This window comes from Cervus canadensis, chromosome 2 (genome assembly GCF_019320065.1).
Source record: "Cervus canadensis isolate Bull #8, Minnesota chromosome 2, ASM1932006v1, whole genome shotgun sequence".
Classification (NCBI taxonomy): domain Eukaryota; kingdom Metazoa; phylum Chordata; class Mammalia; order Artiodactyla; family Cervidae; genus Cervus; species Cervus canadensis.
The window spans coordinates 42,645,990-42,664,095 of record NC_057387.1 but is presented as its reverse complement, the minus strand read 5'-3'; the positions used below and the strand labels follow the sequence as shown (position 1 = coordinate 42,664,095).

The window sequence follows — 18,106 nt, the reverse complement described above, 5'->3', positions numbered from 1 at the left end:
ACATGGCCACACTGACATTATAGGAATGCTATGACAATTAATAATTGAAATAATTTTTAAGAAAATTAGAATATACATTATACTATGTGATTGCAATTATAAAACATATTAGGTTATAAAAATCATGTGACAAACACTCATACTATGTTGTCCTCCCAATGATAATGTCTGTAAAACTTAGTTCTAAGTTTGGATTTTTAATTTTTTTAAGAGAAAATGTTCATAGTAGTTCCATTGAAGTTCAACTGAAATGTTCAGATTTTGACTATACCTCTCACATAAATGCACATTTTTTTTTTATTTTCATAGATTGCGCTCAGTTTATACAAAATACTATCTTCTAAGAAATAGTTAAATTAGCATCACTGTGCCATATTGCCCTATTGCAAATTTTGTCCCTCATAGCAGTTTATATCTATGTTTTTAACTCTTTCCTCCAGGTGAATTGTATTTCTAAATCTTACTAAAATTATATCAAGTGTATGGCATTTTAGATGGAGATGTTTGGAGGAATCATTGGTTTTCTTTATAATAGCTTCATAAGGTCTCTACAGCTCAAGTTATTGATTGAGTTTTTTCCTGAGTGAATAACTTTTAACTGATTTGGCACATCATTCCAGACATAATTGGAAGTTGAAGCCCTTATATAATCAAGGCTTCCTAATTAACACATAGACTGTATGGCCTGAAACAGCAACAGTCTGCTGTTATCTGTTAACTTCAGAATATGTCAAATATATAAGGAAGTAAGATGTTTCAGAATCTTTCCATTTCCTTTTTAATTTAATAACATTATTATGGAAATACTTCTTTTTTCATCAACATTTGTAAAAAAAAATAATAAACCCCCAAAGGGGTTTGCTTCTAGTATGATAGAAAAAATAGGGTATAAACATTTGTCTTTGGACTTTGATGAAGTGAAATGGTCACAACTTGTTTATAACTTAAAATTTAACTATTAAAATGACAGAGGAAAAGCAGTTTGTAGATATGAGATATGTCTGTATCAAAGGCCAATTATTGTCTAACTGAAATATTGTACTTAGATGTGTGAATTTACTTAGAGACAGTTGACCTCAAATATTAAACAAGGATCTGAAATAAACTCTGATTAGGTAAAATGAAGCTATTCCCAATTGTGTTCTATATGACCAGTAGCTAAGAATAAACTTGAATCTTTTTTGAAAAAATAAGAAGAACAAAGCAATAAAACCAAAAATCCCATTAAACGTCGGTGAAAAATTTCAAAGTGAATAATTTCAAAGTATATTAGTATCCAGATAACCAAAGAAAGTTATTTCTTGCTAAAACATGAAGGGATGCTAAAACTATGAACTATGACATGTTGGATAAAGTGCACAGACATTTTCTAATTGTTCTCTAGTGGGTACAAAATAAGACTGCCCAGGTGGCTCAGTGGTAAAAATCCGCCTGCAGTACAGGAAATGCAGGTTCAATTCCTGGGTTGGGAAGATCCCGTGGAGAAGGAAATGGCAATCCACTCCAGTATTCTTGCCTGGGAAATCCCATGGACAGAGAATCCTGGCAGGCTACAGTCCATGGGGTTGCAAGGGTCAGGCATAACTTAGTGAATAAACAGCAACACAAGGTACAAAATAGTGTTTTTATTGTTGATGATGCTGACGCTGATAAGTATGATGATGGTGAAGAAATTTAAAAGGAGGGACTCCTTGGTAAATATCAGAAACTGAAGTAATATGCTCTTTAAAGTTTAGTTTTAATGTTATAATCATGAAAAGATCACATAATATTAATGCCAAATAAAATCATTTGGTAGTTAACTGAATGTAATACTTGAAGTAGTAAAACTTATTTCTTTGCATAATTTATTTTAGAGTTAATATATGGAAGTCTTTTGGCCTCATTTTCTGGTTTTAGAATTAATACATGTACAGGAAAAACAAACAAAAAATGACAAAAGTTAAGTACACAAATGTGTAAAGAGGAAATAAAGAACACCCATAACCTTATCTCCTAGAGAGGGGTATATTGAAATGCATTTATAGAAAAATAATTTGCTCTATGCAGATCAAAATATTTAAAAATTTCTGCATTTCCAAATATGTCAACATAAAAACATGATTACTTATTTGTGTTATGATGACTACAGTGGATATGTATTATTTTGAGTTCTATATTTTTCATTTGTTTAAACATTTTTCTGTATAACTTGATCTTTATATAGTACATAATGTTCATATATCTTTATTAGTGAAGATAACTACTAATAATTGAACATTTATGTAAATTTTTTGCTCTCATAAACAATACTATTTAAAATAATTATGAACATTAGACTTAAGATGTTTCTTGATAAGATATTCAAGAAATAGCCAAGATAGAGGTCACTTCATTTCAAATGCTATCAGTCTTATTTAAGAATGTTAGTTGCCTCATGTAAATCATTCTTTTAGATTCTATTAACATCAAACCCCTATGCTAAGCAGCATTCAAATTCAAACTTAAATCTTCCCCTTAGGGAAGAATAATAAGTATATGTATTTTTCATTTGATTGATACAGCTTTATAATATATTACTTTTTTAATGGAAGAGTATTAGAATTAGTTTTTTTAGTTGAATCGTAATAAACTGACTTAGTAGAAGGGTTCTCTCATGATTGAATAATAAAAATATTTATATCTATGTGGGTATCTAGGAAGCAGAAAAGCATCTAGTATAGGATGTTTTCTCTGAGATAAAAGAAGAAAAGAAAAATCATTTTAAGAGTTCACAATCTAGCCAAATCAATAACACAACTAATGCTTCTCTGAAATCCAAGTCCAGCTATATATAAACCATTCAAAAAGCAGAGAAAATTTTAAAAATACACATCATAGAAGTTCTTTTACAAAGTAACAGATAAGCATTGAATCTCCTAGAAGTTTTCAGGTATAGTTGTTTTTATTTAGAAATATATTCCTTGTTATATTGGGGAAGAGTAAAATAAATTGTGGCGAAGGATTTTTTTTTGTTTTCCATTCATTGGTGTGCTACATACATTGGAACATTTTTTAAAATTTTCGTGAAGAAAACACCGTGATCCAAGTAAAAGTATCTCCCAAACATTGTGACTTTAAGAGGTTAATCTATGTTGATAATGGTAATAAAACTGCCAGCTAAGAAGATTCTGATGAGTGGAATTTATGTATCTGTCTGAAATTTCATTATTTTCTTAAAAATTGGGTCTCAGATAAATTATGGACTTGCTGTTCATCTACATTAAATGAAAGGAGCAGTGAGGGAGACTAACTTTCCCAAGATCTAACTCCATCCAACAAAGAGGAGCTGTTATGTAACAAGACAGAAACTTGATGACAAAGTACTATTTTGAAATTCTGGGAGTCAAAGAAAAGGAAAGGAAGGAAACCCTGGCTATCTAGCCATATTCCCTAGAATTTAATAAAGTGATTTGAAAATTTACAAAAAAGTTTAATTTCAGCATCAGTATTATGTATCTCTTGTAGAGAGAAGGATGGAAGTGATTGAAGGTTTACTCAACTATAGTTTTTAGTATCATTTTGGTCACAAAGAAGGACCTGTTGTTTCTTAGTTTTCCTTTTAAATGTTGGGAGAGAGGCATAATAGTTGCTCTATGTCGAGCAATTTAAATTATATTTTTATATTGACAGTTTCTTAAGATAAAATGGAGTAAATAGATACTTTCTTTAAGGTTAATGTGTGTCTCAACTCCCTGTGAAAATCATAAGAACAAAGAGCTAGAATAATTCAGTGTTATCTAGGACAGGGATTTTGGAATCCATATCAGGGTACTTTTCTTTTTACAATCATGCCTCATAACATTTACTTAAACTGGTAACTTACCTAATCTCTAGAACTCAGGAAGACAGATCTCCTGATGGTGGTAAAACAACCCTTCAGAAAATACAAGTCTCTATTTGGAACTGTTGGAAGAATGTTTCAGAACTACATTATACACCCTAGTGAATTCAGTAGATTTCCATTAATGGGTAGGATAGATTTCCTGAAAAGTAAACTTGCTACCATCTTGAGAGGTTAAGATGCTTAGATATTTACTCAACCTGACCATTTTTGTGCCAGTTAGAATTTCCAATTCATTACATTCTTTTGTCCACGTTATTGACTTTTTTACTCACTGAAAGGTACTCAGAAGCCTGATGTCAAGATTAACAAATTCAAGCTATAGTACACCACATGTTTAGGGACCATCCAGTTCATTTAGGGACATTCATCTTCATCAAAACACCAAGTTTTCATCTTCTTAATGCCATAATGCTCCATTGAATGCCTAGGAGCTTTTCCCTTTGTATTTTTATAAAAAAGACCGACACTATTGATTATTTAATGATTAATCTTGTCCTTTTTATCATTTATGCTATCAAAATCTTTTATTTTTTTTTTGATAAGCAATTAATTCCTATTTGAAATAGAATCTAAAGGTACATAATAATAATGCTTAAAACAAGGGAAGCAGAGAAGAAATAACTTTGTGCATCCTAAGACTTTAAAACTTTTTATTCTTACTCTCAGATGAGAGGCTTCACCACTGCTTATAGAAACAAAATCTTCAATAAACTCTTGCTTGGGCTGTTCATGGGATGCTGTTATGGTCCTCTGTTATTAGTTGTTTGGTTATGGGAGAGGCATCCATGGAGAATACCAACCACAGAGGCTGGGAAGCTGCCTTCTCAGATTGTACCAGGAATCTTGGATGAGTGAAGAGGTGAAATTATAAACTGAGCTGAGGGAATGCTACATTAAAGACATTTTGTAAGTTTTTAAAATCAACTAGTACAAATGCTGGAGGAAGTCCCTGGGCATAGTTTTTGAGTCTCTAATTGTTTATTTGAGGATATATTTGATCACACAATCATTTGCTCCCATTTATTTTACTTTCGCTGTTATTGGGTATGACAACTTCATAGCCAAGTGCCTTCCTAAGTTATGCTGTTTCATTTTATTGAAGAAGGTTGCAATGCATCTTAGCACATTAAATTCCTAAGAAACTCCTTAGGAAAAAAACTATGTTCATCTTTGTTTAAGATATCAGATTTATTTGTTCACAGAAGTCATTTATGGGATCATATCTGAAATATCTATGGAATTGTTGTCTAGAAAATACTTAAGAAACTGATTAAAATGTAAGACTTCTAATGTTCATTAAAGCCTTTGTTGTAAAACCATCTGAAGATGTTTAGTAGCTATGAACTCTTGACAGAGTAAATTTCAGTTCCACTTGTCTTAAAAAAAAACAAAAACTGCTCAGTTTTAGCCAACTACCTTTTAAAGTTTTACCTTTAAAGTTTTTACTTTAAAGTTTCACCTCAATAATTTGATACAGCTTTTCAGTGATTCTTCTCTCTCATAGCAAATAAGGTAAATGTTATCCTCTATATTGATGACAAAGTCCTTTCATATTCCAAGTTGTAAATCTACTTCTAACTGGTTTCCCCCACCCCGCACCCTAGTACCAAGGAATCTTTATACTCAAGCCAGAAATACTTTGCAAAAAGATTATTTTCAGCATGTAGAATGATAGTGTACTTTGTCAAGTTTAAGTCATTTAACTTACTAGGTCTTTGTCTTGGTCACCACATTGAAATTTGCTTCTTTCAAAATTGAAGTTTTATAAGATTCATGAGGTCTTGTTATGTTAGAAGACACTTTAAAAAAAAAATTATAACACAGTAATGATCTCCATTCTTCAGTAGCTTTTCTGAATACTGAATTCAGTCCAGATGATGCATTTGGGAGTAATACTGACAAACTGTGATGTATTCAGAATAAGGTGGTAATGATGATAGTGGTCTTTGAGATGCATGTTTATTGAAGGAATTGGAAAAGAAGAAAGGTATTTGGAGGGCAGTCATGGAGGGAGTTCATGTTTTGTTGTTGCTTCAGAGACCTTATCTAGGTGGGATGAATTGGGTGATTGGGATTGGTATCTATACACTATTAATATTGTGCATAAAATAGATTACTAATGAAAACTTACTGCATAGCACGGGGAACTCGACTCCGTGCTCTGTGGTGACCTAAATGGAGAGGAAATCCAAAAGAAAAATAGAGGGGCTAAATGTGCATGTATGGCTGATTCATCTTGCTGTACATTAGAGACTAACACAACATTGTAGAGCGATTTTAGTGCTTAGTCACTCAGGCGTGTCCTACTCTTTGTGACCCTTTGGACTGTAGCCTGCCAGGTTCCTCTGTTCATGGGATTTTCCAAGCAAGAATGCTAGACCAGGTCGCCATGACATTCTCCAAGGGGTCTTCCTGACGCAGGAATTGAAACCGCATCTCCTGTCTCCTGCATCTCCTGCATCGCAGGCATATTCTTTACCTGCTGAGCAACTATGTTTTTTTTTCAGTTACTCAGTCGTGTCCAATTCTTTTCAACCCCATGGACTGCAACTCGCCAGGCTTCCCTATCCTTCACCATCTCCCAGAGTTTGCTCAGACTCATGTCCATTGAATTGGTGATGGCATCCAACCATCTCATCCTCTGTCACTCCCTTCTCTGCTTGTCCTCAGTCTTTCATAGCATCAGGGTCTTTTCCAGTGAGTTGGCTCTTTGCATCAGGTGGCCAAAGTATTGGAGCTTCATCTTCAGCATCAGTCCTTCCAATGAGTATTCAGGGTTTATTTCCTTTAGGATTTATTGGTTTGACTTTGCAGTCCAAGGGACTCTCAAAAGTCATCTTCAATATCACAGTTCAAAAACATCAATTCTTTGGCACTCAGCCTTCTTTATGGTTCAACTCTCACATCTGTACATGACTACTGGAAAAACTACATAGTTCTGAGCAACTATACTCCAATGAAATTTTTTTTAAAAAAGAAAGCATATCTAGAACTAACTTTTGGAAGTTAAATAATTTGAAATCACAAAAAGAGAATTATATCCTATGTATTATAATTCTCTAAATTATATTAAATTGCATTGCAAAGAAATTAGTTCTCTGCCACTGGGAATTTTAAAGCAGTTGTTGAATAATGTACATCAGCAAGTTCTGTTTAAACTAGAATTTCTCTATGCATTTTATAGGAAATTTGTTTTTGTAATGTTAATGGGTGTTTATCTTGATCGAAAAGATAGATTCTGTAGTCAAATAAGTTTGAATTAAATAGGCATATTTACTAAAGAAGTTCTTAGAACCTTTTATGTGCTTATATGGGCTTCCCGGGTAGCGATAGTGGTAAAGAACCCAGTTGCCAATGCAGAAGACGTAAGAGACTGGGGTTCAGTCCCTGTGTTGGGAAGATCCCCTGGAGGAAGGCACAGCAACCCACTCCAGTATTCTTGCTTGGAGAATTCCATGGAAAGAGACACCTGGAGGGCTTCAGTCTGTGGGGTCACAAAGAGTCAGACACGACTAAAGTGATTTAGCACAGGTTCTTAAATGGTTTATGAATCTAAGACATAACTTTGACTAGGTTAGCATTTCTTCTTATAGCATTAGCCTGTCGTGGAACACAATTTAGGAAAGCTTGGGTAATTATATCGATCTCTAAAGTTATGTTACTTAAGGTGTGGACTAATGCCTAATTCATAAATTGTTTATTACAGATTTACAACATGATAAGTTCAGAAATAGAATATAACCAATTGAAATATTCTAGGGCAATTAGATATTGTCATGATGTCCAGGTGATTATTAGACTTCTTTTGTTGAATCAAGTATAGGCCAGTTGGGGTATTGTCCAGCTTTTGTGATGACTTTTGTGGCATGAAGTGCGAACTAGTCAGCTCAGTAGGATCACTAATGGTTCTTAGCCGACAAAAGATGTTTTCTTCACCACAGATAGTTTGAGAAACACTGCTCTAAAGTTCCTTCTAAAAAAAAAAAATAAATAAAGTTCCTTCTGTTTTCTAGAAGTTTGTTTATCTCTTCAAATTAACATAGGTAGTGTTTTTTTCTCATTTAAAATGTATAATCTGACTAATATTCAAGTATTATAATGTATATAAAGCAAGATTAATTATAGAATTCAGTTTAAAGGCAACAAGGTCTGACTTTTATATACTTCTAAGGAAACCTTAAAAATGAAATATTTATCATTTTTAGAATTCAAAAGTATCATGTAACTGTGTTGTTTTATTTATTAAGTGATGAGTTCTATGCTGAATTGCATGGTTCAAAGCTATAGTTCATGTTTCCAAACAACTATGAACATTTTTTATTATAGTTCATGTAAGTTTTAAAGCTTTTGTTGTTTTGTAGTTTTCTTCTTTCTTAAAAACTTACATTAAAAACATTTTCATTAATCTCTTATATTCTGAGATATAGTTATTTCTCAATTATTTATACAAGTGAAGTTGAATTTAGGCGTATAAGTGATAGTTATACCATAGTATCGACAGTCTGTCTTTTCCCAACTTTTGAATGAGGTGAGTTTTTTCTGTAGTTTTTCTGTAGTTGTTAGTCAAACATTTAAATAGGTGATTACATTTTATAATGAAATCATTTCTAAAATTATCTAGATTCTGAATCAAGAACTTACAACTTACTGTGTAAGTTGCTGTACTATGGGCCGATATAATAGTTCCTGTAAAGAAAAGGAAGAAATGACTTAAAACACACATGCACACACTGCATGTTGTAACACTTTGAAGAAAGAAGGTGGATTGCCTAATGACACAAGTTAAACTTGGATATCAGGATGCCTGCCACTAAATGTAAAATCTTGGTCATATCTTCTCTATGCCTAGCTTTCTAATCTGTCAAAAGGTGAAAACCAGTGGTCTTCATCTGCCCCTGCCCACTATCCACACACATCCCTCACAGGTTTTTAGAAGAATAAAATTAGAAAGTGTGTGAAATGCTTTAAAATAATGTGCTTTATCATAGCTGTGCCTTGATAATTTTGCAGTAATCCAAAAGCAAATGTGCTCTTCTTTTAGCTTACTGTATTTTCATGTATGATGAACGAGATCAGCTCAGTGTTTGAAGTTTCTGGTACTAAACCAGACAGACTTCATGTAATTGGCTTGGTACTAGTTAAAAAAAAAAAAAAGAATGATGATACCGTATATAAAAGTATGAGTTGAAAATGTGAAAATTTTGGCTCTTGTATTCTCTCTATAAAGATTTCCAGTGTATTAGATCTTTGGAGCCCCAACTTTTCCACATGTAAAAATGAGAGAAATGGAATTGGTTGTATCTAAGGCTCTTTCTATCTTTAGAAGATCTTGAGTTAGAGATCTACAAACTACAAAATAATTTTTAAAAGGACCACAAGATGGCGTTTGTAGCTAATGAGTTTTTTTGTGTTAACTGTTGCAATCATTTAAGTATTTGCAGTATTTACAAGTGCAGACTTATTACTTATAGTCTTGATATGTAAAACTAATTTTAGAAAAAAATGCAAATCTTGTCATTTTGAAGTTACTGATATTTCTCAAATTATAAATTAGCAGTTCATTCTGAATTTAGACTTTTCCAAAAATGAAATTTATTGAATAATTTTGAGCCATTGCAAAATAATAGAAGTTGATTTCCTTTTATAACATCATCTCTAATTTTTTTCTACATTGGTTATATTTCAGGAAAATGTTTAAATATGCAGCTCCTAAAAGTTTTCATTACTATTTGGCTCTTAGGTCTAGGTGATTAAAAAAGCAGTTACTAAAATGTTGCACACCCCATTGCCCTCATTTTAGGTTTGGCCTACAAATTTTCCCAATGTAATTTATTTTGCATTGATATTGGCCTAGTATGGAGATGTTTACATATTTGAGCTTCAGTGTTTCCTCACATGTAGATGATGTCATCTGTGCCCAAGATAGTTGGGATAGCATTAAAATAAGTAAAGGATGCTCAGTCATATTTCTCAGCTCTAATTTAAGAGAGATACAGTTATTATTTCATTGGGGTTAATAGGAAAACTAGAAGCACAACTTTAGACTTAATGTGGAAATTTCTGGTTTAAAAAAAAGTACATGGTAAGGTTTGGCTTTTATCATATTTTATATTAGTACATATCATTGTTATTGTTTTAGGCAAATTTATGGTTATTTTACTTCATTAGCAGAGATATATAGATAATATTTTATTAATTTGATTCTTATGGTAATTTGCATGAGACTAGGTTTTCCACCAGCTGTTCCATGAACAGGGTCATAGCATTACCTATGGAGATGTCAGACTTTATGTTGGCTCTGTCACCTGGTGACTAAGAACATGCCTTGGATAGGCGTAACTTGTGACTTTAAGTTCAGACACTTTCATTATTTCAGTGAGTCTCAGTATCTTCTTCTGTAAAGTGCTGAAAATAATAGTATACACATCATAAATTTTATTTGATATTAAAATATATATTTACATGTATGTACATAATAAAATAAAGATGAAGGAAAAGTCTTAGAGGCAAAATTTAATATTCCTAGTAAGTCACTAAAAATAAATTATTTTGAAGCTTTCATACTCATTACCTTTTCAGGAGTCTCAACTAGCTTATCCCTTAAGCCACTACTTATTTCACTTGAGCCTGAAATTGCCAATTTAGAAAATGTTTCAAAGCTGCTAGATAGATGGATAAGTAAATAAGTAAGTAAAATATATGTTAAGTTCTTAATTCAGTACAATAATCTAGCACATAATAAGGTTTCAAAAAATGTAGACTATTAATAGCAATAGTAGTAATTGAAAATATTTCTCATGTATTTCTGAATCTTCAGAAATTATTTATAGTGACAATTAACTTATAAATATCAAATACTGAGGGAAGAGGTGAAATTTTATATTTGATGCCTTTCCACACTCTTAAGCCAAATAGAGCAAGGCATATTTATCAATTATATGTGATCTCATTTGCCAATTTAAAAAAATGTGATTTATGTACAGTTGATTTACGGTGTTGTGTTAGTTTCAGGTGTATAGCAATGTGATTCACTTGTACCTACATATATATCTATTTTTTCCAGATTCTTTTTCCTTATAGGTTATCACAGAATATTGAGTATAGTTCCCTGGGTTATACAGTAGGTCCTTCCTGGTTATCTGTTAAATATATAGTAATGATATAGAATGTATATATGTTATTCCCAAACTCCTAATTTACCCTCCCTTCCCACTGCTTTCCCCTTCAGTAACCGTAAATTGGTATTCCATGTCTTTGGGTCTCTTTCTGTTTTGTATATAAGTTTACTTGTATTTTTTTTTTTTTTTTAGATTCCACATGTAAGCAATATCATAGGATACTTGTCTTTGTCTGAATTACTTCACTTTGTATGATAATCTCTAGGTCCATCCATGTTGCTGCATATGGCATTATTTCATTCATTTTTGGCTGAATAGTGGCTGAGTAATATTCCATTGTGTGTATATCCCACCTCTTATTTATTCTTTCATCAGTGATCGTTTCAGTTGCTCCCATGCCTTGGTTCTTCCAAGTAGTACAGCAATGAACATTGGAGTGCATGTATCTTTTTGAATTTTGATTTTCTCTGGATCTATGCCCAGGAGTGGGATTGTAGGATCACATGGTAATTCTATTTTTAGTTTTTTAAGGAACTTCCATACTGTTCTCCATGGTGGCTGTACAGTGTAGGAGGGTTCCCATTTCTCCACACCCTTCCCAGCATTTATTGCTTTAGATTTTTTGATGATGGCCATTCTGACCTGTGTGAGGTGATGTGTGTGCGCTCAGTCACGCCTCACTGTAATTTCGATTTACATTTCTCTGATAATTAGCAATGTTGAGTATCTTTTCATGTAGCCATCTGTATGTCTTCTTTGGGCAAATGTCTATTTAGAATGTCTGCTCATTTTTCGATTTTTTCCTTTATATTTAGGCTGTATGAGCTGTTTGTGTATTTTGGAGAGTAGTTGCTTGTTGATCACGTCATTTGCAAATATTTTCTCCCATTCTGTAAGTTGTCGTTTCATTTTGTTTATGGTTTCCTCTGCTGTGCAAAAGCTTTTAAGTTAATAACTAGGTTGCATTTGTTTATTTTTGTGTTGGCCATTTTAGGTTCTCAGATGAAAGTTGATGCATGCACATGGTTTAAGCCCCCTCTTCTGTGAATGGGTAAATCGGCCCAGAAAAGTGAAAACATTTGCTTGAATGTTTTCAGACTGTGGGACAGAACCTCTTTATATCCTACCATTTTGAGAAAATAGTGACTCTTAAATGTGGAAGCTTTCATTGGAAGCTATGTTATACCAACAGAAACCCCATTTTTGTTATCATTCATTCTTTAGAAAATTTAATCACATCTACTTGTGGATCACTGTCACTTTTGAGAGCTAAAGAGACATTTACCTTTTCTTAGGGCAAAATGTCATCACTGCTTTTACTGAGGTAGCAAGAGATTTACTTTCAAGACTAGTTTTGTAATTAAAACTTACTTTCTACATATTCTGTTTATTTGAGAAGTCTTTAAGCATGTTTCAGAACAAAGGGCTTTTATTTACCTTTTGGGTCTGTTTGCCCTAGTTCTGGCTCACTTTGCTAACTGTACAGTCTTTCCCAGTCATGCCTTCAAAGAGAAGCTACAGTTTTTGGTCTTTGGCTACAAACTGGAGCCACCTAGGGGAAAAAAAAAAATGTGCACTGGCTTCTCAATTAATGAGGGTCTGTGATAAACTTGCTTTCCAGTCACCCCACATCTTGCCTAAAAGCATGGTCAACATGTTTATGGGCTTTCTTTTACTGCAGTGAGAAGCATAGGGCATTAGAAAAGAATACTGGACTCAATAGATCAGTTCTCTCATCTATAAGATGCAATTACTAGTTTGTCAGAGTATTGTTGTATCAAATAAAATAATATGTACAAAAAATATGCACATTATTCAACTAAATGTGGAATTGTTATTGATTCTCTATGACAGTATGATAATCAAACTAGAATGAGCTAAGCTGCTGCTGCCGCCAAGTCACTTCAGTTGTGTCTGACTCTGTGCGACCCCATAGATGGCAGCCCACCAGGCTCCCCTGTCCCTGGGATTCTCCAGGCAAGAATACCGGAGTGAGTTGCCACTTCCTTCTCCAGTGCATGAAAGTGAAAAGTGAAAGTGAAGTCGCTCAGTCATGTCCAACTCCTAGCGACCCCGTGGACTGCAGCCTACCAGGCTCCTCCGTCCATGGGATTTTCCAGGCGAGAGTACTGGAGTGGGTTGCCATTGATGAGCTAAGGGGTACAATTAAAGGTCAAGTCAACTGTGACACTGGGTATTTTTTGTTGTTACTTTAATTTTAATAGATATTAGCTTGCTTTACTAAATATAATGATTTAAAAATGGGAATATATCAGTTCCTTGATAGAAAACAGTGAGAAGCCAAATAATAGAAATACTTTAAAATATATATATAATTTACAATTATGAGCAAGTGTCACACTGGGTTTTGAGATTGTTGTTGTTGTTTTGATGATTCTTTGTATCATTCAATTATCCCAATTGCTTATGGTATAAAAAATCCATTTCTTGAGTTTTCACTTCATTTTTCATGCTAAAAAAAAAAGATAGATTTAAAGAACATTAGAGATTATCTTTGATTATTTAAAAATTAGACTTATATACATTAACTGGATAAATATGCAACATATCAATATTAACAGGTTGATATTAAACATTGGCAGGAGGGGGCAATTAGCATATTTAGTTAGTAAAAATATCTGCTATCAAAATTCCAAAAGATGAATGGTAGCATCAGGAGTTATAGTTCAGGGCCATGTCTCAGCTTTGTAGACCCAGAAAACTGATTGGTCAGCACCCTGACTGGGGATCAGGTTTTTATGGCAAAACTTAACATTAACACATTTAGTAATCAATAGAAGCCAGGATGTCAGTTGATTAATATTCAGATTGAAAAATGCAGTGTTTCTGATGACCCGTGTATTTGCATCAGCAGTTGAGTACATTCCTTCCCTAAGCTCTCGGCATTTACTGAACACTTACTTCCTGCCTGGCATGTTATTAACTCAGTCATCTTCAAAGAGTGTACATACACCTGGAAAAACTTCCAAGAGACATGTAAAGAATCAGTTTCTACACGCAACCTGCATTTATACTCTTTCGTAAAAGTTGATCCACCTGCAATCAGGCATTTTTTTTACCCTCTTCTCCTCCAAAATGGTTCTTCTTACATTGTGTAAAAGAAAGGTATCTCATCTTGATGGCCCAGTGACTTATTAAATGTACGCTGGTGATCATTCAAGATATTAATTATTTTCCATTTGCTATTAAATGGCTGTACCTCTTATTAGATTTGTAATATCGCATATTTAACCATTGATACTTAGCTTTCTCATCTGTAAAATAAGGTTCATAATCATCACTGTGAAGTTTAAAGAAGGTAATATGTGATAGTCAAATGTGAAAGTTGCTCAGTCGTGTCCGACTCTTTGCGACCCCATGGACTATACAGTCCGTGGAATTCTCCAGGCCAGAATACTGGAATGGGTAACCTTTCCTTTCTCCAGGGGATCTTCCCAACCCAGGGATTGAATCTACGTTTCCTGAATGGCAGGTGGATTCTTTACTAGCTGAGCCACAAGGAAAGCCCCAATATGTGATAAACAACCATAATGATGCCTCTTCGAGTATTCATATAGATATTCAGCAGCTGTCATGATACTTCACTTGTTTTTCTATGCTACTGTTCTATAATCTATATTTCAAAATACATAAATTGTTTTTCTGCCTTTCATATGTTGGAGTTAGTTTGTTTCTTTTACCACATTTCACTGTCCTTCTGAGGATTTTCTTTAGAAATGGAAACATTAATTCACAGCAGTAATCAGCATGGAGGGCTGATCTCCCTTAGACATTTATTAAACTAGGATAGTTGAAGAATATGACAATGATAGAAGCTTCTCCACATTAGGATTAATACCATTTTAGGTGCAGTTCGGATCTATTTGACAGGAATTTTAAATAGAGTAGACTGCTCACATTTTCATTGAATTTTGCCTTGAGAATGTTCAGAAGTTTATTTAAATAATAGTTTGGCAGACTTATCAAAAAGATATGATATCTCCTGAGCGCAGTAATTGCTTTGGGCTACCCTGCAGGGTTACCAGATAGTAGATTATGTATGAATTTGCAGAAGAGGCCAGAAATGAGTTTCACATAGGAAACAGAACTTTTTACAAAGGTGAACTATGATTCTGCTATCTATTAGCCCTTCAGTTCCATAGTTTTGTATACATTGTGGATAAAGATTTTTAAACATTATATATATTTAGGTATTTCTTATTTCCTTTTTTATGTTTAAAATTTGGTAGAGATTTTTAAGTATAAAGCTGAATTAAATTTTTTTCTTGGCATTCAAAAGAAAATACTAATAATAGCTAATAGTTAATACATTTGTCCATATGTTTCTAGGTTGCTGAGAACTTTTTTTAAACTAAGAGATGGACGTTTGTAATTTGACAAATGTCTTTCCATGTCAATTGAGATGATATTACATTGAATACAGTTAGTTACACTGATAGATTTGAACATTAATCCAATCTTACATTCTTGGGATAAACTCCATTTGATCATGATGTATAATTCTTTCTATAGATTTCTGTATGTATGTATATATATGTATATGTATGTATATATGTATGTATGTATATAGATTTCTATATGATTTGCTAAAATTTTGTTTAGAATTTTTACATCTGTATTTATGAGGGGTAGCAATCTATAGTTTTCTTCCCTTGTAATATCTTTGGTATGATGGACACCTTCCCTTTCTCTTCAGTTCTCTGAAAGTTTGTGTAGAATTAATATGATTGTTCATTAAATTTTTGATACAGTTCGCTTGGGAAGCCATTTATACCTGGAGTATTCTTTATGGGAAGATATTTAACAAAACATTCAGATTTATTTGGATTATTTTTTCTAGAGTGAGTTTTGGTAATTTTGGTAGTGTGTATCTTTTCACTGGTTTTATTCAAGTTCTCAAATGTATAGGTATAAAGTTTTCAATAATATTTACTTTTCCTTCAATAATTTTTAGACTAATGTCACCTGTCTTAATCCTAACAGTTGGTAGTTTATGTCATCTCTTCTATTATGAACAGTCTAGCTAAAAGTTTTATCAATTTTGTTAATCTTCTCAAAGATCCAGTGATTCTTCTTTCATTGATTCACACTGCTATCTTTTTTGTTTTTTTCCTTCTACTGCTTACTTTTGGTATAATTTGTTCTTTTTTAGTTTTTAAGATGGAAATTGAAGTCATTTAAGACCTTTTTCTTTTCTTAAATAGGTGTTTAGTGCTATAAATTTCTCTTTATGTACTACTTTAGTGGCATCCCAAAATTTTATAATATATTATGTTTTCATTTTCATTCAGTTTAAAATAAAATACTTTCTAGATTACCTGGTTTTTTCTTCTTTAGATTTCAAATATTTGGGGATTTTTCAGATACTTTTCAATTGCTGATTCCCAAGTTAATTTCACTATGCACAGAGAACAAACCTCATATGATTTACTCTTTTTAAGTGTATTGAGACTTATTGTATATCCTGGAATATGGTGAGTTTTGGTATATGTTTTATGTGCACATAGAAAAAAAATATGTATTCTCTTTTGTTCTATAGTTCTCAATTAGATCACCTTGATTCATTTCCTGGGCACGTTAATGGTGGCTCAGATGGTAAAGCATCTGCCTACAATGCAGGAGACCCGGGTTCAATCCCTGGGTCAGGAAGATCTCCTGGAGAAGGAAATGGCAACCCACTCCAGTATTCTTGCCTGGAAAATCCCATGGACGATGGAACCTGGTAGGCTATAGCCCATTGGGTCACAAAGAGTCAGACACAACTGAGTGACTTCACTTCACTTTCATTCACTACTTAGTCTTGGTAGACCATTATAATATAATAATTGCTGATTTTTGAATATTTACTTTGAGCCAGGCATTCTGCATAAAAATTTATACAGACTATGTAAATTTAATTTTCACGATTGGTTTTGTGGTATTATCATTAACCTAATTTATAACTGAAGAAACTATAACAGATTAATCAACTTGCAGAAACATATGTGATATAGTAGGATTCAGATCTGATTAACCATGCTTGTATCACTACTCCTCTGTCTAGATGCTTAATGCTGCCTTATATCCAAATGGTCCATCTTTTCCTCTGTGATTTAGATCTGTTTTCTGCCCTGACAGTGGGGAAATAGTAGATTTTTTCAACAAACTAATCCATGCTAATTTTTTAACCTTTATCTTTTCATCTTATTTAGCAATAATTTCCCTCATTAAGAGTTAAAATATGTAAAAAGTGACAGGGATCCTGGCAAGCCAATGGGAGAAAGGAGTTGGACACGTTGCTATCAGAACAGTTATATAAGGATTTACTACTTTTTCTAACAGTGAAAGTGAACTACTGTTGATCTCCTGATGGTGTGTTTCCATTATTTAGTGCCTTGCTACATGGGAATCCTTCCTTACATCACAGACAGATCTCCACTTGGAAGAAGCCTCTGAAGATAAATTGTAATCTCATTGAAGACCTCTATGTGATCTTTGGAAGATAATGTCTGTTAACCAAAGTTATTCTTTCTCAATGGGCTGGATCCTTTCTAAAGTGGATGAAAGGTATTTCACACTATCTGGAAAACCAACAACTTAAAGCTCAGGTGTGCCAGATCATTGATATAAATTTGGATATACATATATATACACACACACACACACACACATATACATACATATAAATATTTAGCTTAGTTTTAACTATGTTCTTAAATTTGTATGCCAATAATTATACATAAAATAGTTTTTTTCTTAAATATTTGTCTGTGGAACATGTCATTTTAAATATATTGTAAAGACTCAGTTTTAATAAAAAGTTTATTATGAAATGACTGACTATTGTGTGTTCTTTTCCTATTAGTAACTCAAGTCTCTGAAACAGATTCTAATATGAATCCAGTGTATATTAATAAGTATACTGTATATTCACCTTTATTTCATCATAATTTTCTCTGAAATACTATTTACTTTGATATTAGGAATTCAAAGTAAATTTGCAAAACAGATTAAATATTTTTAACAATTAAAGATAACTTTGATAGTTGGTTTGCTAAAAGTTAAAAAATTGTTTAAAGGCTACCAAAATAAATATAAATTATTTTTGAGTTATTATTTAGAA

At 32.8% G+C, this 18,106-nt stretch overlaps 1 protein-coding gene across 4 annotated transcripts in view; it reads left to right on the top strand.

The window, feature by feature from the left end:
• SNX7 (sorting nexin 7) overlaps positions 1-17,816 on the top strand; it is a 107,949-nt gene extending 90,133 nt beyond the window's left edge. For 3 of the 4 annotated variants that reach the window (XM_043460570.1, XM_043460568.1, XM_043460571.1), the window contains one exon: positions 17,375-17,816. In XM_043460570.1, the coding sequence (XP_043316505.1) occupies positions 17,375-17,452 (78 nt within the window). In that variant the 3' untranslated portion in view covers positions 17,453-17,816. Of the gene's footprint in view, positions 1-16,543; positions 16,580-17,374 lie in introns of those variants that run through there. The other variant, XM_043460569.1, reaches the window with a different exon arrangement.
• Positions 17,817-18,106: the final 290 nt, after the last annotated feature.